This window comes from Buceros rhinoceros, unplaced genomic scaffold (genome assembly GCF_000710305.1).
Source record: "Buceros rhinoceros silvestris isolate BGI_N320 unplaced genomic scaffold, ASM71030v1 scaffold35493, whole genome shotgun sequence".
NCBI lineage: Eukaryota > Metazoa > Chordata > Aves > Bucerotiformes > Bucerotidae > Buceros > Buceros rhinoceros.
Genome location: NW_010404813.1, coordinates 11,854 through 34,852, shown reverse-complemented (window position 1 = coordinate 34,852; position 22,999 = coordinate 11,854). Strand labels below are relative to the sequence as shown.

The 22,999-nt window shown below is 50.1% G+C and overlaps 1 protein-coding gene across 1 annotated transcript in view; it reads right to left on the bottom strand.

Moving 5' to 3' along the window:
* Nucleotides 1-2,882: 2,882 nt before the first annotated feature.
* ALPK1 (alpha-kinase 1) overlaps nucleotides 2,883-22,999 on the bottom strand; it is a 20,352-nt gene continuing 235 nt past the window's right edge. Inside the window, exons 2-13 of the mRNA XM_010133518.1 lie at nucleotides 18,957-19,111; nucleotides 11,467-11,665; nucleotides 10,109-10,168; nucleotides 9,628-9,714; nucleotides 9,076-9,152; nucleotides 7,539-7,634; nucleotides 6,931-7,035; nucleotides 4,585-6,514; nucleotides 4,328-4,481; nucleotides 4,037-4,199; nucleotides 3,428-3,614; nucleotides 2,883-3,079 (exon numbers count right to left, since the gene is read on the bottom strand). Of these exons, the coding sequence (XP_010131820.1) occupies nucleotides 2,883-3,079; nucleotides 3,428-3,614; nucleotides 4,037-4,199; nucleotides 4,328-4,481; nucleotides 4,585-6,514; nucleotides 6,931-7,035; nucleotides 7,539-7,634; nucleotides 9,076-9,152; nucleotides 9,628-9,714; nucleotides 10,109-10,168; nucleotides 11,467-11,665; nucleotides 18,957-19,111 (3,410 nt within the window). The remainder of the gene's footprint in view (nucleotides 3,080-3,427; nucleotides 3,615-4,036; nucleotides 4,200-4,327; nucleotides 4,482-4,584; nucleotides 6,515-6,930; nucleotides 7,036-7,538; nucleotides 7,635-9,075; nucleotides 9,153-9,627; nucleotides 9,715-10,108; nucleotides 10,169-11,466; nucleotides 11,666-18,956; nucleotides 19,112-22,999) is intronic.

The window sequence follows — 22,999 nt, the reverse complement described above, 5'->3', positions numbered from 1 at the left end:
TGCAGGGGTTGTCTCACAGCTGGAGGGGTCACCCTGCGCCCGCTCTCCGCTGGCCTTAATGGCCTGGGATGCTGCCGACTCGGAGGGAGAGGGATGGAAGCAAGCCCGGCTCAGGCTGGAGTAAGCCCGGGTCTCCCTGTTACACCACGTCTGCTGTGACAGAAAAGCGCTTCGTGGTGATGTTAAGTACTGGCAAAAGAGTGAGAAAATCATTCTGCCCGTGGTTAACGGGCTTCGACTGCATCAACCCAGTCCCTCTTGATATCAAACGTCCGAACTTCACGACAAACAAGACCTCTGCCTGGATGCCTGCGGAAAGGCAGGTGGGAAAAACCTCGTTAGCCAAACACCTTCCCCACAGGACAGCACAGCGTGTCAGCACCTTGTCAAGAGCGGGGCGGTTTGTGCCTGGCTTTCTGCGGCACGTACGCTGGGTGGGGGCTCCAGCCCTTGAGCTGGCTGCTTTAGCGGAGAATTTCTGAATTTCTTAAGGAAAAAAAGAAAAAAGAGAGAAGGAAAAAAGTATTCCCTAAGTCCTGGCTGGGTCGAATGACTTTCTTCTGAAACCAGGGGAAAGAGCAGAACAGTGATTTTTTTTGGTCAGTAGCTCAAAGATGAAACTCCCAGCCAAAATACTAAATGCTCCATCTTCAGTGGGAATCAACTGTTTATTTCCCCCAGTAACCACCTCTTTATCCCACGAGTACGAACCCATCATTTCAGTTCTGCGTGCTTCGGGCCGTGTATGTGTCCAAGTGCAAATCTGAGGAAGCAGTCACAATAACAACATTTCCCACCGGTCAATTAATCTAAACAGGTAATTTTCTTCTTCCTCAGAATGAGAGGCAGAAGCTGGAAAAGTTGTTATTTTTCAGAGGGGGCTCGAAACTGCCTGTGCTGTTACAGCAGAGACTGTGGGGCGGCTGCTGGCAGCGCGCGAGGACACTTTGTTCTGCAGAGATTGTCCGGGAGGGTTTGTTTTCCTTTTAATTGTCGTTATAGAGAAGGGAAAGCCTCTGCAGTGAGGCTTTAACACAGCATCTCTGCCGCCTATTAATTCCCCAGATCTTGCTAACTAGCTTTGTTTTCCCGGCAGAGCTCGGCGCGCTCTTGCCGGAGCGCGAAGCGATGCCCGCCCGGCGTTTGTCGCTTGGTTAACGCCAGCGTTTCCCCGCTGCTGCGGACAAGACTGTCCTTTATTGGCTGCGGAACCAGATAACGGACTTAATCTTCCCAGTAACACATGAGTTTTCCTGTATCACTTTAATCTGCGGCACACTGGGGCCGAGTGTACTGTCACATGCCCATTTTCCTTTTCTATGAGCCAGTGACTCCCCGGCTCAATGATGGATTGTTTTGCTCGCCTTTAACAACAGTCAAGATGGTGAATGCCCCGGGGTGACAGACAGTGTGCAATGGGAACGGCAGCAAATCTGATGGCCCGGTTCAAGTTCACCTGACAAAGCTGAAGCAGTCTGCGAGCAGCATTCGAGAAAGGATTATTCACACTAGCATTATATTTTTGAATGCATTTTTCTTCCTGCGCAGCTGCCCAGCTCCCCAACACTGAAGGTTTATGCACCATAATAAAGAGATTTAATTTTTTTTCTTCTTCTTCTCTTGCTTCTCCCTGTTTACACCTAGTTCTAATCAGGCAGTGCAGCGATAGGGCATCTTTCCAAACAACTCGGCACAAACATCACCTAGAAAACAATAGCATTGCTACAAAGGGGGAACAAAAGCCTCAGAATCTCTGCTGGCTGCAGAAACAAAAGCGGATGGTTTTGTTAAGGCTCATTCTCTGCCGGGGACCCATCATTTTTGTGGGAGCTGGATGCTGCGTTCCCTTTCTCCTCGGGAAAATCTTGCCAGCCTTTGAGCTCGGGAGCAGGGGGTGTCAGGGATTTGGAGGAGGAGAGTTTGAAACGCCGGCAGCTTCTCACTGCTGCTGGAGCGGGAAAGCTACCCACCGCTTCTCAGACGAAGAGCCCTGTGATACACGTGTGAGTGCTCGCACAACGTCTGGAGGTGCTGGCATGCTCTTGGAAGAGGAAAACCTCGTATCATCACAGTTTTGTCTGGCTGGAGAGGCAGCAACAAATGTTAACTACAGTCCTGTGCGTTTTTCCAGTCATATGTGGCACTGCTTTACTGTTTTAACAGCAAAACTGCAGCTTGAACTTGCCCAGAAGTGGCCTGAAGTTAGGCTGGTAACACCAGGAGAGACGTGCTGGGCCAATGTAAGATCCCTTTCCTTCCCCTCTGGAACAGAAAATGAGCTGCATCCTGCAGATGCAAAGACATGCCCTCTGCTTTCAACCGAATTCTGCAGCCTGTCCCTGACAGAGGCTGAGAACAGCCCCCTCCTGCACACCCACGCAGGTTCATCACCCTCTGGACCGGCCAGGTACCCGTTAAAAGCCAGCCTGCAGTCATTGTAAAATGGACAGATGGCTTTTTCAGGACTCGAGTGCATTAGCCAGCCAGTTTGTTTGTTTCTCCCAAGAGTCTGACAAACGTAGCAGTCCCAAATTATTCATGTAAAGCACCTCTGGGTTCAGCCACACATTTTTTCCTGGAGGAGCAGCAGAGCTTTCTTGGTTTCTAGGTTAAAACCCTATTTCCATCGGCCTAGATGTCTCCTGGTCACATACACAAACATCCCTCTGAAGGAAACAGTGTTACTGTTTAAGCAAACCCAAACACGCCTGTTTGCTCACTGAAGTATTTAGACAAGTCAGAACATTTTAGGGGTGGTTGAAATACAGCTCTCTGCTTCCGGCTCACTCTGCTCTCGCAGAGACAACATGCTCCTAAAGGTGTGTAGATAAAACACCATCCAGGCTACAGGTCATTCTCCGGGTGACCATCTTGTGCGAGTTCTACACCAGCAGCTCTGCTGAGGGTCTCCTCAAAGAAAGGCAGCGACAGATTTCGTTGCACTCCCTGTGCTGATCGTTAAAGAAGTAATAAATTCCTTCCTTCCCGAAGTTGGAGCATGAAATGTCTTTGCTATTCAGAGAATGAATCTGGGGGTCTGTGAGGTAGATGAGGCCTTTCCCGTTACCCGTCACCCAACCTGCGGAGGAAAGGACAGATCTTGGTATCGAACACACGGCCCCTGTAATATCGCACTTAGGACTGTTCACGTCACTGCCGGGACTCCCAGCGTGCACCTCTGTCAGCAAAAGCAGAACCCTAAGAGGTACAGAATGAATATTTAATGCGATTAATATCCCGAGATATTAATCTGTGATACAGATTATCTGTGATCAGATAATCAGATAATCTGTATTACAGATATTTAGCACAGATATCTAGCACACAGAGATATCTGTGTGCTAAAGGGTGAGTCTGGAAGGTTTTACCGTTGGCTCAACCAGGGAGCTCACATCTCCATTAGCCAAACAGGTGCCAAAATACGAACCTTGCAGGTCAACGACAACGTCGGTGCCGTTGGAGAACTCATAGCAGAAATGGCCATAGGCCAGGCCGTACTCTGTGGCTTTGTACTCGTTCTTTACTACCGTCTTGTTATTGGACAGCTTCACAAACTCCCCGAGGATGTAGGGCTCCACGCTCACACAGCCTTTTATGGTTCGGTCTTCCAGGATCTGAAAACAGAGCATTAGTGACAGTCATGCAGCAGAGATGTGAAAACAAGGATGCTAAAGCTCCTCTAACCAAAGTCTCGTTTTATCCTCCCAGAAAGCTCTAAAACATAAGCTAGAAAGCTGTAAAGACTTGACTAAACCCGCACCTGGTCCTTCTTCTACTTGTAAATAACCAGTGGGAGGTTTTGAGGGTTGTCCAGGGCCCTGCAGTATCGGGGCACTGAACCTGATGAGTCACAAGAATGTCCCTTCCAGTCCTGGTTTCATGCAAAAAGGCCTCAGCAGCAAATTTGTCGAGCAGCAAATTTGTCCTGCAGCAAATTAACCTGCCTGCAAGAACCTCACTAGCACTTTCAAATCAACACGGGCCTCGGACGCTCCTCCCACCCACTCCTTGGCATCGCTCTGCAGACAGCTCTTACCAGCAGTACTGCAGAAGGGATGTAGAAGATTTGCGTAGGGACCTTTTGCTCATACAGCCGTTTGTTGAACTCCGTCACGTAGTCCTGGGCAGTCATCTGCCGCTCCACGTCACTGAAGTGATGGAGAAGTCCTTTATCGTCTTTATATTCTTTCCCCACGTACCTAAGCAAAAAGACAAGTGTTTGGCCTGGCTGCATTCGCAGTTGACCGCACTCGTGAGACAGATGTGTCACTACAAAAGTTAACCCAGAAGTTGCACATTTTGTTTCAGAAATTAGATTGGTTGGTACCTTCCCAGGGTTTCTTCTTGGTGCAGGAAGTGTATCCAAAACACGCTTCTCTGTTTGCCTTCCTTTGCCACGCCCAGGTAGTCCCCGATGAACACAGCCGTTTCTTGGCCCGTCCAGAGGCCTGATTTCTTGGAGTATTTTAGGAGAACAGCAGCTACAGAAAGAAAACACCAAAAGAAAACATGCTGAGCGAAGGCTGTTCTCTGCGGGAGTACCCGTTGCTGCGTGAAAATGCCCATGGCTGTGTGGGGACTTACAGTATGCTTTACGGAGCTGTTTAGACTGAAAAATTCCAGTGGGCATCAGTCTCTGGACAAGCCAATTATGTTCAACTCCTGCCAGAAGCTGCGTGTAGTCATCATCCCTCAGAAATCGAGCATCTAGGATTTCTCCCGTTGTTCTCCCGGGCATGAAGACAAACCCACTTCCCCTTGGGTTCAGAAATGAACCTTCAGGGCAACTCTGTGCTGATTTGTACCGTGAACTCAGAGATGAACCAGAGTGTCTCTTGGTGCTCACCATCTCCTGGGGCTTTTCCTCACCTTCTTCAGTAGTGGCACACTCAAACTGCTTGGTTACGGATGTCCTGCTCGCCGAGGGCAGAGCTGTTGGAGCACCGGGAGTTGATCGCTGCTTTGGAACCGACGCCGTAGGGTAACTGTTCACCAAGTCCCCAATACTGATGAGATCAAATTCAGTGTCATCTGCAGTTTCTGCCTGGGTGTCAACTGCAGGCACTTTGTGAGATCTGTTTCCCACCACGGCCGATGTCCTCAGCCAGTCAGGCACAGAGGAGTCGCTGGCTGTTTTCGTCGGTAGTACAGAATCACCCCCGTTTCTGGGGGGACATGCCTCAAATGAGGGATCCTCTGTGCTATCTGCAGCTTCTCCTTCTGGGTGGACCCACTCAAAGGGGCTCTGGGACCGGGACCCTTCCCGCCCCTCCTCCCCTGGCCTGATAGGAACTGAGTGAGGGGTGGAGAGGGAAGGAACCCCGTTGCTCACCTCCCCTGCTTTCTTTTCTGAAGAGTTCTTTCCACCATGTCTTCCCTCCTGCAGCTCTTCTCCGCAAAGAGACGCCTCCTCCACCAGCCTCCCAGCTGGAGGTGTGTCGACCTTGAAGGAAGGCTGAGGAGATCCCCAACAGCTATGCAGAGGCTCCCGAGGAGAAGGGTGCAAGGCTCTAGGTGGCAACAAGCGCAAGTCTGCAGCTTGGCCATCTTCCTCGGATTCTGTTGTGCAGCACTGCTCCTCCGCTGAGCCCTTCCCCTTCCGCTGCCCTTCCCCGGCAGACTCTTCGCTGCTCCTACCGTTTAGTTCCTCCCAGCTGGAAGAGGAACTTGATCCGGACAGCTTGCACCAGGAGCTCTCTGAAGTAGTGCTTTGGCTCCTCTTTCGCCATCTGCTGAAATCGCGGTTTTTATCATTTATTTCTAATGGCTCAGTCTCTCCATTGGAGGGAATCTTCATCGCGTCAGAGCCAATGTCTTTGTTTCTCTGGTCACTGAGCCTCTCTGAGCTACCTCCTGCTGCCGGTGACTTTTTCCTCTGGCACGCCATTTCTTCAGTAGCACACACAGTGTCTACAGTTCTGGTTTCTGTCCTTAAGGTTGTGACACAAGCTGCCCCTTGGGTTTCTCCCGGCGTGGTTTTATGAAGCCTGCAGGTACTTTCAAAGACTTCACACACTGACAGGTGATGCTGAGAATGCATGGCAAGGACCTTCTCAAAGTCGACTTCCCCTTGCAGAATGGGGTTTTCCACTGAACCTTTGTAACTGTCGGGAACGTAAGACCTGGCATCAGAATTGGGGAAGCTCTCCACGCGCAGGCTCTTCTTCACAGATGTGATCAGAGACATGATCTCTTTGGCAAGCATACCTTTCTCTTCCTCCTCTGTACCTGAAGCGCTGTATGAGTGCAGTTTTCCCATGGCTTCTCTACAGAGTTGACTCACCCCGCGGAGTTTCTCGCTCTCCCCATGGAGCCATCGATGCACGGTTGTGAGGCAGAAAGCAGCTTTAATAAAACTGTGGAGCTCCTGCTTGCTGGTGACGGGGCTCTTCTCGTCCTTGGTGAGGAGGCCGATCTCGAAGGATTCTTTAGCCTCTGACAAGTAGAACTTTCTTTTTTCCGGGGGACAGTCCTTGGAGTGACTATAGGAGAGCAAACATACCCCACGGATGTTCTGGGAGGAGATGAAAGAGGAATGGAGGAATTAGAAACCTGCACATCTGTCAGAGATAAATAAAGGGAGGAAAAACCACGTTTCTTTCCCCTACACAACCTGAAGCAAATGTCAGCCCCTACCACCTGCTGCCATGTTTCCTGGAGGAAAGAATCTTGCTCTTTTTCCTTTGAAATAGCGCTGCCGTTATAAAAGTGGCAGCAATCCCAGATGGGCTTGAAAACTGATCCTCGCTCTGTGGACAGATATTGCTTTCCGCCCATCTGGAGTTCAGAGCAACACGTAGTGCCATACCCACCACACAGACACAACACCCCGTATGACGCAATGTTTGAAAGCCAGATTAGAGCCAAATTTAGTAGCCTGGGCTCTTCTCGTATACAAATCACACCCTCAGAACGAAGACTGACGCTTACCACGGCTGTGAGGACGAACAGCGGGGTGTACTGGCTGTAGGCTGCTGCTAGTTTGCAGGCCTCGGCAGCTGATAATAAGCGGTGACTGACCTCTCGGAGAAGGCTCTAGAGAAACGAAAAATAACAAGAGGGAAAACCTCCTCTCAAAGGCTCTCTTTTCAAAGGGATGGGTTTACCCGGTGAGCAACCCTGCTACGCTGAAGCAAGGCAGCTTGGGGTTTGTTTTGTGTCTGTTGTAGGTTCCCTGAACTCTCGGAGACCTTGAGCCTTGATAGAGCAGGACATCGTATCTTAAATGACAACAGCCAGGTCTCTTTCTGCCAGTTTTCTCAGGTTTACCATCAATGTGCCACTTCTCTTGCCTACATACACTCTCTGTATTACACACATGCTCTGTAAATACTCCTAATGTTCTCTTTTTCCTGAAGTGAGGCATTCTTCCATCGAGGTGCTAACGCACTGCTGCCCCAGGAGCAGCGAACGTTTCTTCAGCCCTCCTGCAGCACAGGAGAGGAACTGGCTGAAGGTCACAGCGTGGGAGAATGTGGGGCAACACCACACAGTCAATCTGAAAAACCAACAAACACAAATACCAGAGCAAGCCTTACCAGGTCAATCTTGGTGTTGGCTTTAAACCGTACATAATCCTTCTCATTCATGGAGGCAAAGATGTCTGCCAGAATTCCCAAGGAAGTAGCAATTCCCTGAGAGAGAGAGATGGAAAATTATCATGGGGGGTTTCCCCTGTATCTCGAATTTTACTGCTCAAATAAAGTAGGGTCTGTCTGTCTGTCTGTGTGGACCATACCAGAAAAACAAACCAAAGATGAGCCAAAGAGAAGCATCACTAAGAACTTCAGAGCCGTCATCTTGGTAGGGTTACCAATGTCAACCTGCAGAAAGCGTTGGCTGGTGGACACGTGGGAGCTTCCACAAGCGGCAGCTATCCCTGTCACCACTAGCTCTAGGTTTCGACTTCAACAGCACTGCGTTTTCCTCAGCACTGCATTTTCTCAAGCAGCTGTTTGTGGCAATGAAAGGGAAGTCTCGTGATATCACCAAAAGCTGCATCAAGCCCTTGGCTAATGATGTCTGAAAGAAGACTCAAACAGTTTTACCGTTGTTTTTTGAAGAAGACCACAGGAAGCCAAGCATTATGTTTCAGGAGTGGCCAGTTGATCCCAGCCTTTCTAAAAAATGCAGGGTGCAGGTGCTGAGGGAGGTGATAGAAGCACTAAATGCTTGCCTAGCTTATTGCACTGTCGAAAAACCAAATAAACAGGTCAGACAGAAGTCAGGAGTTGAGCTCTTGATGTTGATATAAGTGGGGATTTTCTCTAATTTCCAATTGGTTCTACAGAACCCCATTAAACACCAGACATGAGCATGTACCATACAGCTCTGTAACTTGGAAAATTTGATCTACACCTGCCAGCTAAGGGTCTGCCCAGCTAAATGGGCCTAGGAAAAGACCCTAGGAAGGGTCTTTGCTCCCCGCTGTAGAAACGTTCTGAGCTTGAGGCCAAGCTTTAAGGAGAGGTGACGAGGTCTGACTTTGTGGCATGTCTTACGCTGGGGTACAATTACAAAACCTCTTAAGGCTTCACCCTAGGACTTGCAAGGCTTAGGTTCACATTCCTGTTTAGCTACGGACACATGGTGCGACTGTGGCTTCATCTACAGCGGGAGGACGAGCGCGGCCGAGCCTCACAAAGGTGTTAAAGACAGACACGGGAGCTGTTGCAAGGTGTTCAGATACTGCAGAGCCGCCGACCATCCGTCACCCACAACGGACAGCGTAGTGCAGCTCAGCGAGCAGACAGGCCTGGTGACTAGGAGAAAAAAAACAGCCGTAGTGCTAATAAACAAAGAAAATCTACGGCTGCATTGTGGAATCAGTCTGTCCCCGTCAGAGGCACCTGCGACGTCCGAGGTGACGGTTCCACTTAATGGAAACTATTACTTTTGTTCCCTCAGGAAAAAAGGTGTCAGTAAGGCTGTGTAGGCATGCGGAAACAATGGGTGAGACAGACTCGGGCCCGACTGTTTGTCCTGCCCCTTAACCTTGTCTGAGGCACATCACTGACACGTTATTGCTCAGAGACTTTTCTGAAGGAAACGAGAAGAGTGGAAAGGAAATACTACCTTTTTATCTGGCTGAGGAAGTTTGAAATACCCCACAACTGAAGCCCAAATCAACTCCGCTGCCTCGTACCACATCCCTGAAATAAATCACAAACCTAGTCACTGCTACAGATGATGTTGGAGGGTACCAAGCGCTGAAGACAGAAGGCCATCATGCTGAAAACGGGGTGTTTTCCTGTCTCAGGAGAGGAAATTGCTGTGACGTACCCATGATAAACTACCACATGCCTTTGGGAGCAGCAAATTTGGGAAAAGGGTTAGCAAACGTGGAGCAGCACAGGGAAAAAAGCGCGTACTTCAGACCACTCCTCGACTTCTGCTATGATTAGTAATAAAATGGTACTTTCTGAGGTGCGCTTGCTCGGTACGTGGCTCTAGGTCCTTGCTGCAAACAGGAGGGTGAACAACTGTGGCTGTGTTGTGGGCAGCAGGCAGGAGCTCTGCACAAGCTAAAACACTGACGTGGGCCAAACAAACCATTTTAAATCTTGGCTGCAAAGAAAAAGAAAATGGGGGAAAGCTTGAGCAGACATTGATAGGGAAAAGCCTTACCAAGCTTCTGCAGTATCTGCCCTCTGATTTGTAAGCAGACTGACTGAACGAGAACCCTGTCGCTCTCCTTCACATACCGCCAGGTACCTGCAGGAAGGGGGGAAAGACTCAGTGGCGGATGAAAACCATCACTGTCATTTGAAGCCTCATAGGGTGACCTAAATCCCAGTAAATCGCTGGGATTCTCCCTGCTGAATTCAGCCAGTTTGAGGCAGGACTTTGAGTCAGACCGATGACAAAGCAACAGTGCGCTAAGGAATAGAAGCAGGGTGTGTATCTTCCCACCCAAGTGAAGATACACAAGGATGAATGACAGAAAAGTCAAAACAAAGTCGCCATTCCCACATTTTAGCAGAGAGTGGTGAGGAACAGACCAAAGTACGGAGTCGTTACTGAGGTCAGATTGTGTGACTGCTAAAATGAGTATCAAAAATCTACCAAAAACAGCAACGATGACACCGGAAAAGAAATCTCTACGCACCTGTTGCTCCGCTGTGGTTAATGAGGCTGCTGAGGATGTATTCAGCTTTTAAAAGTTTACCTGATTAAAAACAATCATAAAAAGAAGATAGAAAATGATTATACAACTCTATCGCATGGCATGAAGTGAACAAAAGTATCCACCTGTGAAAGCCCCCGCAATTTGCACTCTTCTTCCCAGCACTGCCAGTGTGTCCACACTGAGGAGGGTAAAACTCCCAGTTAAGCATGTGCTGCAGAGGCTCCCTTACACCCAGGAATCGTGGCTGCACAGGAAGACGAAACTACATCTATATCAGGTGAACTCCAGGCACTCCTTTCTCACTCTGCTCCTTCCCACCCCTTGGGCTGCTGCTGGGTTTAGACTCCAGCTCTTAAGAATCTCTCAAGCACAGAATATAGAGCCAAAAAATATATAGAAAGGAAGCAGCGTGCAACGCCAAGTGGGGGTTCTGCCTTCCGGCCCCCTGTCACACGGCTCAGAGCTTTTGTCGCGTGGCTGGAGCCACCGTGGCAGGTTTGACGGGCTGCTGGAGCCGCCTTAAAGGTCTAATTTGATCAGCTTGATTGATGTTGAACCTCGCTTTTTGTCTCAATTGTCCAGCTGAACTCGAGAAGGCTGCTCCAGCCGGGGAAACAAAGTGTTGGCTGGAGCAGCCCATCAAGTGGAACATGCCCCTACCCAGACACCACGGCAATGGGAGCATGAGAAGCCCACAGCCACTCACAAAAACGGCTAGGGGAACTTAGAGTTCTCTTTTCTGCACATAAAATACTCCTTGGTTGGAGTTTTCAGAGTGCATTTGCCTGGCTTCGTTTTCTTCTCCCCGGTGGGACAGTGGGAAGATACATTAAAACCCCTTCAGGTGCTGCTCGCATTCTAGGAATGATGGAATTTTTGGGGTTTTAGATGTATTCATCCTTCAGGGGCTGTCTGTGGCATTGTTTGCATAGTCAAGTGGTCCCACTGAAAAAAAAAAAAAAAAAAAAGCTGGGACAGTGCAAGAAAATGCCAGGATTCTAATTTACTTTTTAGAGGCCCTTGGTCAGAAGTAGAGCGATTCAGATATCCCCGTTTGAAACCAGCAGGGAAGGTTTGTTAATGAACAAAAGCTCCAATTAGTATTTTCCACACCCTTTCACAATTTTCTCTCCTGCTTTTGGCTCTGAAACCCTTTATACCAGCCCCTTTGTGCTAGCGAGAGGAGCTGGGAGGGCTCAAGGGGGCTGGGAGTGGGCTGTGCCTTTGAAAAGATGGCACCAGGGCCACAAGCGTGTTGTCCCCAGCCATGGACAAAGCGTCTTCTTCAAAGTCAAGTAGCTCCTAACTGGGCTCGAGCTGAGAAAGCAGAGCGGTACCTGTGTTGACGGCGAGGCGAGCCTGCCGGATGAGCACCTGAGGGCTGATTGGCGTGGTGGGCTGCAGCCGGTGCACACCCTTGGCGACCCGAAGAAGTTTGCTGGAGGCGTCGATCCAGTACAGGAAGCGGTCAATCAGGAACACAATAGCAGCTGCCGTGACGCAGTCCTTGACCATGATGGAGGCTTTCAAATAAACCTGCGAAGAACGACAGTCTTTCTACTTGTTGTTTAATATTCTGAACCGCATTATTTTGAGGTCAGTTAATGCACTGAAACCCTGCCCAACAAAGCACTAGCAGTAAGAATAATTAGTTTAAAAAACCCCAATTAGTTTAATAGGGGGACAAGAGCATGGAAAGCCTGGAAATGGTCACTAGAGCCATTCTCCCCCACCTTTGCACACCTCAAAGGAGCAAACAGCCCAGGAGTCCCAGGTTTTCCCCTGCAGGTCACCTTTAATGACTACTGACTCTACAAACTCTCTTGGACGCCCAGAGCAGCTGAGCCATCACAGCGGCACGGGGAACCGGCCGAGCTCCCAAGATAGCACACTGTTCTGACGACGAAGACAGCCGTGAGGAGGCACGTACCCTCATGGCGGTTGCACAGTCCACATGGACCTGGGGACATCTACTGAAAACCGACTCCTCCTCATGGTGGGCAGGCGTTGGTCATGCTGCCCAGTGGAGCAAGGAGGTGTTCCACACGGTGACTCAAACAAGCAGGAGGTGGCGACGGCTGAGTACTGTTCTGCGGTGTGGTCAAGCACAAGAGGAAAGAAAAAAGCAGAGAGCACCTAAAACCATACCGAGTCTCTTCAGAAAAAAGATGTGTTTCTCATCTCGTTCATGTCGGTGAGTAACTGCACTCGTGACAGAGTCAAAGCAACACAGGGAGGGAGGATCAGGCCCCACGGAACCATCAGAGGTTGAGAGACTGCCAAGAAAACTCTGTCCAAATCCCCACTAAAACATCGGTTTGGCAGCTATCTCCCACCTTGGTCTCAGCACCAGGCTGCTTCCTGCGCCTTCCTGTGTAAGTGCACAGGCAGGGCCAGAGGCAACTGTCTCAGACGCTGCTCAGGCCTCTTGGCCTCCTCCCCAGCCTCATTTCTAGTCTCTGCTTTTAGCTCAGAGACCCCTAATCTGACAGCAAGACCCACTCGGGATTTGGAGCAGCACAGCCACCGTCTGAGGTGTGCAGGAGCAAGCCCATGTCAAACCGTTTGGAGAAGAGCCTTCGGCACGTGGCACAGGGCCGGCTTGCAGCACCGACCCAGTGCCAGCCTTTGCTGGCTTGTTTGCACCTCAGCGAGGCCGATTTGTACAAATTTCCTTTTTTTTCTCTTGTCCCTGAGCCCGAGTTGGATTTTCTAAGAGGATGGCACTTGAAAAGGATTCCTGGAGCCGGGCACGCACAACTCCGCCAACAATGGAGGAATCCCCCTCCCCAAGCACCTGTAAACTGACACTGCGAACCAGCCATTGGAAATGCTCATCAACAGGCCATATATTTAAGCGCAGAGCATCGCCTAATCTATTTTTTTTCCTCCCCTTCTTCCTTTAATAGATCGCAGCACAAAAGCCTGAGAGAGGGTGACCTACCAAACAAAAGAGCCTTTGAGTTCCTAGGAAAAGTAGACTTGGAGGAGGATGGAAGGAATCCAAGTGGCCCTATTATTTCCACTTGCACTAATTAGACATTTTTCTGTCAGCTATTGAGCACTGCTGAGAGGCCAAACTCACTGAATTCATTTCTAAAGTGTTTACAGAAGTTTGCATCTGTTTGTGTCTCTTCAGGAGGAAAATAAGCACTTCAATAGCATTGTGGAAAATCTAAACGAAGCATCCTATTCTGAAGGGCTTGGCAGTCTTGCAGCTGCATAATTTAACTCTCCGCTCAATGCCGAAACCTCTTGTGTCCCTCTCCAAACCCAAATGGACATAAAACACAGAAAAGTCAAGCCAGGGAGGGAAGCTTGGCTGGTTTTTTTTTTTCCAAAGGCAGGGCTGCACGCTGTGTGGCACACAGAAACACGGTTCGGTGTCAGCCTTTGCAATCACGTCCCCCCCGCCCCGTTCCGAGCAGCACACCGAGAAACTCATACCCGCTCCTTTCATTCCCTGCCAACTCGTGTGGCTGGAAAATTCCTCAGCACCTTCAGCTCATGCACCGGTGCGCTGGGCACGCACCCAAGGCCTGCACAAAGACCCTCCCTGAAACAGAACGGGGGAGCGGCTCCCTGTCGCCCAGCCCAGACCCGGGGAAACCTTCTTGACTTCCAAGCTGTCCCAGCCCACCCCGAGACAAGCAGAAACTCGGCCGCTGCCGGACGGTTTGCTCGGCGTAGCGGGCCGGCACCCTGAATGGATTTACTCACTCGCTTTATCGCTTTAAAGCCGCCGTGGGCACATCTACGGAGAAAGAGAGAGAGAAAGAGTGCAGCACGGGCGCACTTTGTCCCCACATCTGTGCCCGTGATGTGAAATGCATATGTCTAATTGAGTTTATGACACAAAGGGAAGCTCGCGCCTGGGAAGTGGAATCAGGTGGTGAGAGAATTAAATTTGCAGTGGATTTCTATACACGGACCATTGGGGGAAATGCAAAGCAGCCTCTGGTGAAGGGGTTTTTTCTTCTTCCCTTAATGGCGATGAGTGGGAGGGTGTGCTGTTTGCATGGTTCCCTGCATTAGTGCGTTAGCTCCTCCTCATGCCGGGGCTGAAGTTGGGGTCCCAGCTTTGGGTTCAAAGCCACGACGCCTCCTTTGCATTGACAATGGGGGCCGCTCCCAAGAGAGGGGAGAAGCTCAGAACCGGGGCCATCTGGCACTAGGACTGGCAGGAAAGCGTCAAAGGGAAATTATTGGTGCATAGTAAATGAGGATGAGGAGGAGGGGAAGAAAATTGGGGAAAATCTTGATGTGGCAGCTGAGGTAAGAGGAATTACAAGCCCAAATAAATGAAATATTGATTTAATCCACTCTCTCTGCCCTCTTTATAAAGTGAAGATCCCGGAGGCAGCACCCCCCTCCCTGCCCAAGCCTGCGGGCCCGGGAGGGTCCCCTCCAGAAAAACACCTCTGCAGGCAGCGAGGTTGGAAAGCAGGGGCAGGGATCGGTTCATGTGCAGCGTGTCCCTGCAGTTCTGCAACGCTCTGGATTTCTGGGTTTGCTCACATCCATCTGCCTCAGACCACTCCAGTCTTTGGTTCACTTGTAACCACAGCTGAGGTTTAAAAATCTTAAAGATCTCCCAAAACCAAGAGCGGTCAACAAAGAATTTCTAATTCCGTGCTCGAGGCAGGAGTTTCAGCATCATGTACTCGCAGGTGCTTTCGTTCCCTCCCAAGAGCCGCTCCTAGTTAGCACTGCACTGAACCCTAACAAATTGCCCGGTTTTCCTCCCCGCCACGTTCGTCCCCTGTCAGATTAAACACAGAGCCACACCACCGATGGATTTGGCTGCAGTCTTTCACCCTTTTACCCCACACGCTGCTAGCAAAAGCCTGTCTTTCCAAGAGACCAAAGCTGCTGTCAGCGCACGGGACTTCTCTATCAATCTCTGCCTTTCAGCTGGCAATCAGAGCCCTCTCAACAAATAACAAGGAATTAAGCCTCCTACCACCTCTGTGAGGGGCAGGAGAAAGCGTGTCCACGAGGAGCAGACGGATACGCTTGAAACACACACAAGACAGTCAGGAAATAGCTGCAGACCGAGGAAGAAGAAGCTCCTGGACACTTTCCTCTCTGCTCAGAGCAGCGGAGAGCCCTGTTTAACGGCTTGAGCTCCTGAAGCTGCTAATTAGCTCAAGTTATTCATCCTGAAGGCCACGGAGAGCTGGGTGTTTATTCAGAGGGAGCAGCATTAGGTCCATTATTAGCAGCTCAAAACGTTGCAGAAGGGCTCGGGTTTTTTACAGCCGACCGCATCTTGCTTCACCAACTGAGAAGGAACTAGAGGGGGAGTTCCTGGGGGCCTCAGGTACGCGAGTAGGCAGCGGGGGTTTGGGGGGCACAGTCATCCGCAGGTCTTTATTGTTACCAAGCACAGGCCCCAATTTGTCCCCCTGTGCTCCATCTCTAGACTATTCATAAGCTGCTGCGGCGATTTCCTGTGACTCCCTCTCCCGTTTCGCTGGGATCACCCAGGAAGAGCTCTCTTACGAGCAAGGTAGCAAAAGGTCAGCCTGAACAACCGAGATCCCAGGGCTATGATTTAGGGCTTTAATTCTCCTGTTACCACACCAAGTTGGAAGGAAGAGAAAACTAAATCCTCAGCCCACTCTTTAGTTCTTTTTCGCACTGCCAGCTCCAAAGTGCCGCGCACACACCTAAGGGTAGTTAGGGCACGTCCCTCAGAACGGTGTCCCTGACAGCAACCTGCCAGCCTAACAGGCAATTAGCCGAGGCCCGGGCAATGGGGGGACTTACTTTCTCCTCTTTTTGATATTCCCGATAACTCCCAGGAGATTCCGCACCGGCTGGGCCAGGATCCGCACTCCCCCATCCAGAGGGTCATCCCGCACAGCGCCCTGCAGAGGGACCTGCTCTCGGGGTCGTTTCCTTTCGTACCTGTGCTGTGTTTCCCAGCAGATCGTGGCCCACTGCTGAGTGCCTGAGCCTGAGCACAGGAACGAGTGATACAGATGATAAAAATCAATCACACAATCACCTGGTTGGAAGAGACCTTTAAGATCACCAAGTCCAACCGTTCCCCCTGCACTGCCAGGGTCCCTCAACCATGTCCCTCAGCACCACATCTACATGTCTCTTAAACTCCTCCAGGGATGGGCACCCTACCACCTCCCTGGGCAGCCTGTGCCAAGGCTTCATGACCCTCTCTGTAAAGAAATTTTCCCTGATATCTAACCTAAATTTCCCCTGGTGCAACTTAAGGCCATCTCCTCTCGTCCTGTCACTTGTCACAGCATTACAACAGGTCTGTGAAGGAGCTTGGCTCTTGCAAAAATAGTAATTAAAATATTAACGTGGTGTGAATCATCCCACGAGAGAACTAGTTGTGTGCTCCAGTGAAACGCAGGACAGGGGCTGTGGGATGGAAGCCTACGTGTACATGAGCATGTTGCCCTCTATTGGCTGGTCCCCGAGCATAAGGCCATTCCCATCCCTCGGGACCGCGAGGATCGATGGGACGATCTGCAGAAAGGGTAACCCCTGGCAGCCTCCCCTGTGGATCTGCAGCCCCAGTGGGATTTCGAGAGAAAAAGTCATCCCTCCTCATTTATAGCGGCTGCAAGACAGGTTTGGTTTGCTGGCCAATGGCAGCTGGAAAAATGTTCCTGAAAGTGTGGAAAACAGGATGTTGTGCTTGTTGAGGCGGTGAATCCCTGGCAGGAAAAGTTAAAAAAAACAACCCCAAACCAAAAAAACCCACCTTCTACGAGATGCAAAGGTTTTGTCAAACCAGAAGGGCTGGTGTGCCCCAAGGATTAGAGGAAATCTGTCACCTTAAAGTCCCTGGGGAGGTTCGGCCATTTCACACAGTGGTGAGAGAGGAGGGAAAATAAAGAAAAGTTTGCGTCCGTTGCCAAAACGTGCGCTAAGCCCCGCTCCGGCAGCAGCCTGGCTCCCACTGAACGCAGGCTGCGGCCAAGCTGGTTTTGCCGTGCCTTCCCACTGCTCAAGCCGGCGTGCCGACGTAAGGAGCACCCCGGCGCAGAGCACTTCTCAAAGGCTGCGGGCGCAGGTGGCTCTGCCTTCTTGATGTGTCAAACCAGCAGCAACGGGTATCACACTTTTTAAAGCGTGGCACTAAGGGAAACCCTTGAAGGCAAAGCCTAATCCGCTTACTCCCTGTGCCGGTCTCCTGGAGCTTTTGAGCCTCCTCGCAGAGTGAAATGTCCCAATGGTGAGCCCTGGTAGCCGGCTCTGGCTCCTGGTAGCACCACCAGGGTGTTATGGTAATGAAGGGCCTTTCATTCGGGGGGCTCAAAGCACTTCTTAAATGTAATGAATTACGGTTTATGAGCTTATTCTAAGCATGGCAAATTAAAATAAACAGACATGAAAAATTTTAAAGGTTTTTCTGAACAATAAATCGACAGAGAATTAATTTTTTTTCCTCCAGGGAATTAAATTATCCTTCTGTCCCTCATGCCCCACCAAAAAAAAAAAGAAAGAAAAAGAAGAAAAAAGTTGCTCAGACTTTCATCTTCCCTCATCACACTGTAATCACTTTGCTTCAGCGTCATTTTCCCCCCCAGCTTTTTATTCAAAGAACTGAAGCAGCCTTTGCACTGCCTTGAAATTTTATTTAAAAAAAAAAGAAAAAGGAAGGGCGGGGGGCAAGCAATGGATGAAGGGGGAAAAAATCCCTTTTCCTGACTAATACTAATAATACAGGTCAAAATGTCAGTCTATCTACAATTAAATGGAAAACAAAAAAGGTTTTCCCTTTTTCCCATGGTACAATGGCACTGGAATATAAATTACCGACAAAGATGAAATAATACTTCAAAGCACATGGGGAAAGGCGGCGCAACGTTTACAAAGTATTTCCAACCGCAGGCTGGGCCGCTGGAGACAACGGTCACCGATGGACTTCAGGGGGCGTGGGTGAATAGCCTAAAAGTAGCACGCGGCAGGATTTGAGGTCCCTATAGTCCGCGACCCCACGATACGCTTTGTTGAACAAGGGCAGCTGCAGTTATCAACAGATGTTTCGGCAATAAATAATTGGTATCATCTCAGAGCAGATCCGTCTACCTGGGGAGAGGGCATAATGCCGCCAACGCTGCTCCGCTATTAGGGCCGCATTAATCTCCCATCGAGCCAGGTCTCTCGGGGAGTTTGCTGCAGGTGTTGAGCCCGGGAGAGCGCAGACAAACGCTCCCGAGTCGGAGAGCTGCGCCGGGCTTCTAAAGGAGGTCAACCTCCGCCATAAATTTCTGTCTAAGGCCACACACACCAAAGAGAAAAAGAATATAAATACCCAAGAGGCAGCCGCTCCCCGAGCGTCCCCCCCTGAGCAAATTCAGGATCCCTGCAACGTGGGGCTGGCACTCCCCGCCCTGCAGTCGGCTGTTCTGAGCTTCTCGCTGCTCAGGGCTGGTCCGAGCAATCGCTACACTCACACAAAACTCCCAGACCTTGCCTGGGCAGGGCTCGCTCTGAAGCAGGTGAGATCTGCTGCCCACTTTGGAGTTAACAGCAGTTTTACAGCTGGGATTCCGGCAGGGCAGACCTCCCTGCCCCAGATCCCAGGTTTTCAGGCTGGGCCACCCCTTTTCGCGAGGAATGGGACTGCGTGGGCTTCAGACAGGCACCGCAGCAAGCAGAAAGCAACCCCAAAACCTCACAAACCTCATCCTTACTTGAAGTCTGTCCTGCCAAGGGGATACTTGTTAGCCTAGGGGTTAGCTTCAGCACTGCAAAGAGTCCTCTGTTGGCTACCAGTCATGTCTGATGTGCCTCCTCGAGCACCTCAACAGGGTATTTTATGCAATGAGAGTGTTGAACTTCATACCAGCAAATCGGGGAGCCTCGCGCTGATCATATCGTGCAGGTTGGCTTTGTCTTCCGGGCCGAGATCTTGTTTGTACTGCCACTTCTCTGGCACAAAGGGCCACTTCATTTCCTTTGCCTCCTCCAGAAGCGTCCTCAAGTCCTCGGGAAGCAAAGCTGAAAAGGTCAAAGAGCAGATAAAGATATGCAGCGAGTTCAGCCGCAACACTTAGGACAGAGCAAAAACCACCCCTCCCCTCCCTCTCCGACCTTCTCCCAGTTGCTACCAGCTCTCAGCTCCTGCCACCAGCCTCATCGGGAGGGAAGGTGAGCTCCTCTGTCATCTGTCACCCCTGGCTGCTCTGCCCTCCAGGTAAACGGGAGCCATCAGCCATGAAAAAGGCTTTTAGCAGGAACCCATCCGGCTGCCTGGGCAAAAAGAGCTACTGCAAGAGAGACAGGAGGAAACCTGTTCCCTGTGTGAGGAGAGGACTGCAAACGAGCCAACAGCACAAAGACCCGAACCCCTTGCTCAGGTCTTGCTGGTGACAGTGGCAGAGCCAGTGTGAAAAGCCACATCCAACCTGGGGCATAACCCCGGATGGCATAAAGCAATCAGACCAAGATCTACAGGGATGTAATGAATACCAAGCATACGCTCTTGAGAGTGATTATTTGCCTGATAAACCAGTAAAAAAAGAAGTTGTTGTCCTGAGTTCCTCAACCTGCTCGCAAAGCAGCAGCTGTGGACTCCAGGACACACTTTCCCTCAGCACACAACAGCGGTCACTGCTACAGCAAGACAAACGGGTTGAAGCCATGTGCCTGGGAACCACTGGCACCCGGCAGTGCCCACGGATGCGTGGTGATGCCAGCTGAAGCCTCGCTAGCGCAGTCCCCATTTGAAACTTGGTGCGTCGTCTTCAAAGCCGGCTTAGGCAAGTAAATCACACTAGCTGAGGAGCTGGCCCGGCTTCGGCTGGATCTCCAACCCGACCCGACTAAGGATGCAACTGCTAGTAGGAGCACGCAGCTACAGATCGGGGCTTGGATTGGCCCTTCCTTTTGGCAGCAGCCCACATTGTCATCTTGCTCGGAGCAGGGGTGAGGCTGTGCTGTGCTAACCGCTCGGCTGGACAGACTCGCTGGCCAATGAAAGTGGATTAAGGAGGATTATGGACCAGATGGGGTTAATGGTGAACATCAGCTGCAGATCTAGCCCCTTCTGGCCATTAATCCCCTGAAAAAGCCCCTCTCAGAGACCACCTTAACGAGGCACTGTAATAAATGTATCACTACATATTTTTTAATTAATATCAGTGCAGGAGCAGGGATACCCATCTCATTCCAAGGAATGCAAAATGACAGACAGAGAGGTTTATCGTGTTTAACGTGTAGAAGGGGGAAGACTGAACTTCCCAAATCCTTTTTCAAAGGAGGATGGGGGAAGCCTGATATTTCAGAGAGAGATCTAGAGAAAGAGAAGCAGGATGCTGGCACAGACGGCCTTTCTGTCTCCTCCACTTTCTTCTGCGTTTCCCACACGAACTCAATGCTTACTTAAATAACACAAAACCAGGAAAAAATAATAGTGTCAGCAACTATGGAAATAATCAGCGGGATAACAGGAATGTTGATGTCACTTCTCAAGCATAAAAGTCTTACTGCTGTCCTCTTGTTCTTGTTTTCCACATTATCCTTAATTAAGCCTCAATCACCCTCCCACTCGATGCACCAAAGAACAAAGAATACAGCCGAATTCTTGAATATTGAATGTTGATTTTTGAAGAGGCACCCTCAGCCGTCACCGCTGCCGAGCTGGCTAAGAAAGGCAACCAGGGTAACATTTCCAGAAGGATTTGGGAATCGAGGAGCCTTCAGAGATCTTTGGAGCTGGGCATCCATGTGTGCCTCACAGGAATCCACTCCAAGCCTTGCTGTGACATCTAGTTGTCACCGCACGGAAATACCCACAGCTGCCATGTGAATGATGATAAAATGATGCTGTATCACAAGAACGTCCACGAGAACCACACCAACCAGCTGGGGAGCTCGTGTGAACTCTCCTGCGGCCTCCAGCTGAAATCCAGCTCCCAGCACAAGAGCTGACTCGTGTCTTGCACTGCAGGCAATGGGAATTCACTAATTAACGGAGGCTGAACTGGCACAGAAGTTGATTGGAATGATTTCTAGCCTAAAAAGGAATAAAAAGCACTCCAGATCCATACAACAGCCATTCTAACTAACGCCTCTCCCCACCATTTATACGTATTTGGCTTTCAGTTCCTCCTGCGCCTGGCCTGAGAACGCCGGGGCAAACAAAGGCAGCGCTGGGAAGAGAGGGGGGCGAAGAAACCCCCTCCATCTCTGCACTGGGAGGGTCCCCCCGAAGCCGAGAGCCACCAACCTGCGAGGCCCTGCCTTCCCCCAGCAGAGAGCCCCAGCAGTTATTAATGTCACTGTCACCGCCCTGCTGCTGGGTATTTTTCTTCCAGCTGATGGGAACTCGGTCCTTGGTCCTCAGCACAGGCTGAGCATCACTTCAGGCTCTGATGGCCCATTTCCTGGAGCCGTTTACCTGAAGGACCGTGTCTAATCGAGTGATTATAAGGGCGCTGATTCACCTTATCTGGAACTAAACTGATTATTTCTCATACTTTGTGGAGAAAAGGAGGGAGGAGGATGAGGGGGAAAAAGCGCTACCTGATTAGGAGTTCAAGAGCCTCTTCTAAGGAGCCATAATAAACCCTAAAAGCATTTGGGATGAGGAAACAAAGTACCTTTTGTCAAAAAAAAAAAAAAAAGAGGAGAAAAACCTTCCAGTATCCATAACAGAAACCTATAGGCCACCCTCCACCGCAAACAGACGTAGGTGCTTCAGAAAAAGGCAGCTGACCTCCCAGCGAGAACAGGGATGGTGGCAAAATCGTCTCCTCAACGGCTCTGCCCTCCGAGGCAAACAAAGAGGTTTAAAGATCAAATTAACGTTATGGCCGAGTCACTCATGCAAAGCAAAACTGAACCTTATTAACACCAAACTGGAAAGCGGACAGCGCTGCAGATGGGTCGGGCGCAGCAAAACCTCCACGTGTAGAGATCCCTGGTGCTTTTTCCCTGATGCCTTTGTTTTTCCCCCTAGCAATTTCACTTTTATACCTCGCTATATTCTTCCGTACTTGCTGAGGTTATTTCTGCGTGTGGCAGAAAGGAGCACGCAAGCTCCCAACCCTGGACAGAAAAGTGTAATTCAAAGAAGCTCAGCAATTCACACACGCCGTTTATTTCTTGAATTAAAAAGTGCTGCCAGTGAAGTCACGTCGCCCTCTGAAAGTCTGAACCTACAGAAAACTGCACCGAGTGTGTTACACCCTTTCATGGTTGACAGGAACTCGATTTCCACTGGAATTAAGAAATAATAATGGGGTTTTGGAATACCAAAAGAAACGCTGGTTTCCAGCAGGTAATGCCAGCATTAAAATAAATTAGGAACCCTTCTATGACAGCTCTCGCTAAACACCGCTTCCTTTCCCGGTTATTTATTCCAGCCATTAGCCAGCACGGGTTTTCCTTTCAAGAGGGATCCTACGAGGTTTTTCTTTCCTTTGGACACCACTTATAGAGGTCACACGCATTTTACAAGATAAAGATGCAGGCAATGAGCTCTTTAATATATCAGGAGAAGCTGACAAACAGAAAAGGCCCTCCCCCAGTTCCTCTGAAAGGAGAGGAACTATGTGCCCTTATTCAGAAGTTGCATCCTTTTTTTTCTTTCCTTTTTTTTTTTTAATAACTGAAATTTATGTGCATCAGCAAACTTTTGGGCATTGTTCTCCCCAAACTAAACTGTTCCTTACAGCCTCATGTTTACTGAAGCCTAAAATTAGAACTGACAGCAATTCACTGCAACAAAGTGGACTTCTTTCCCTGCCTGCCCGTAGCCCACATCCCATTCATGGCCTCGAAATCCAGGCATCGCTTGACACTCATCTGCCAGGAGAAGAAAAATAGGGCAGGGCTGAGGGCCGGCGGCTGCCGCGGGCGTGCTTGCGCCTCTCCTGGGGAACC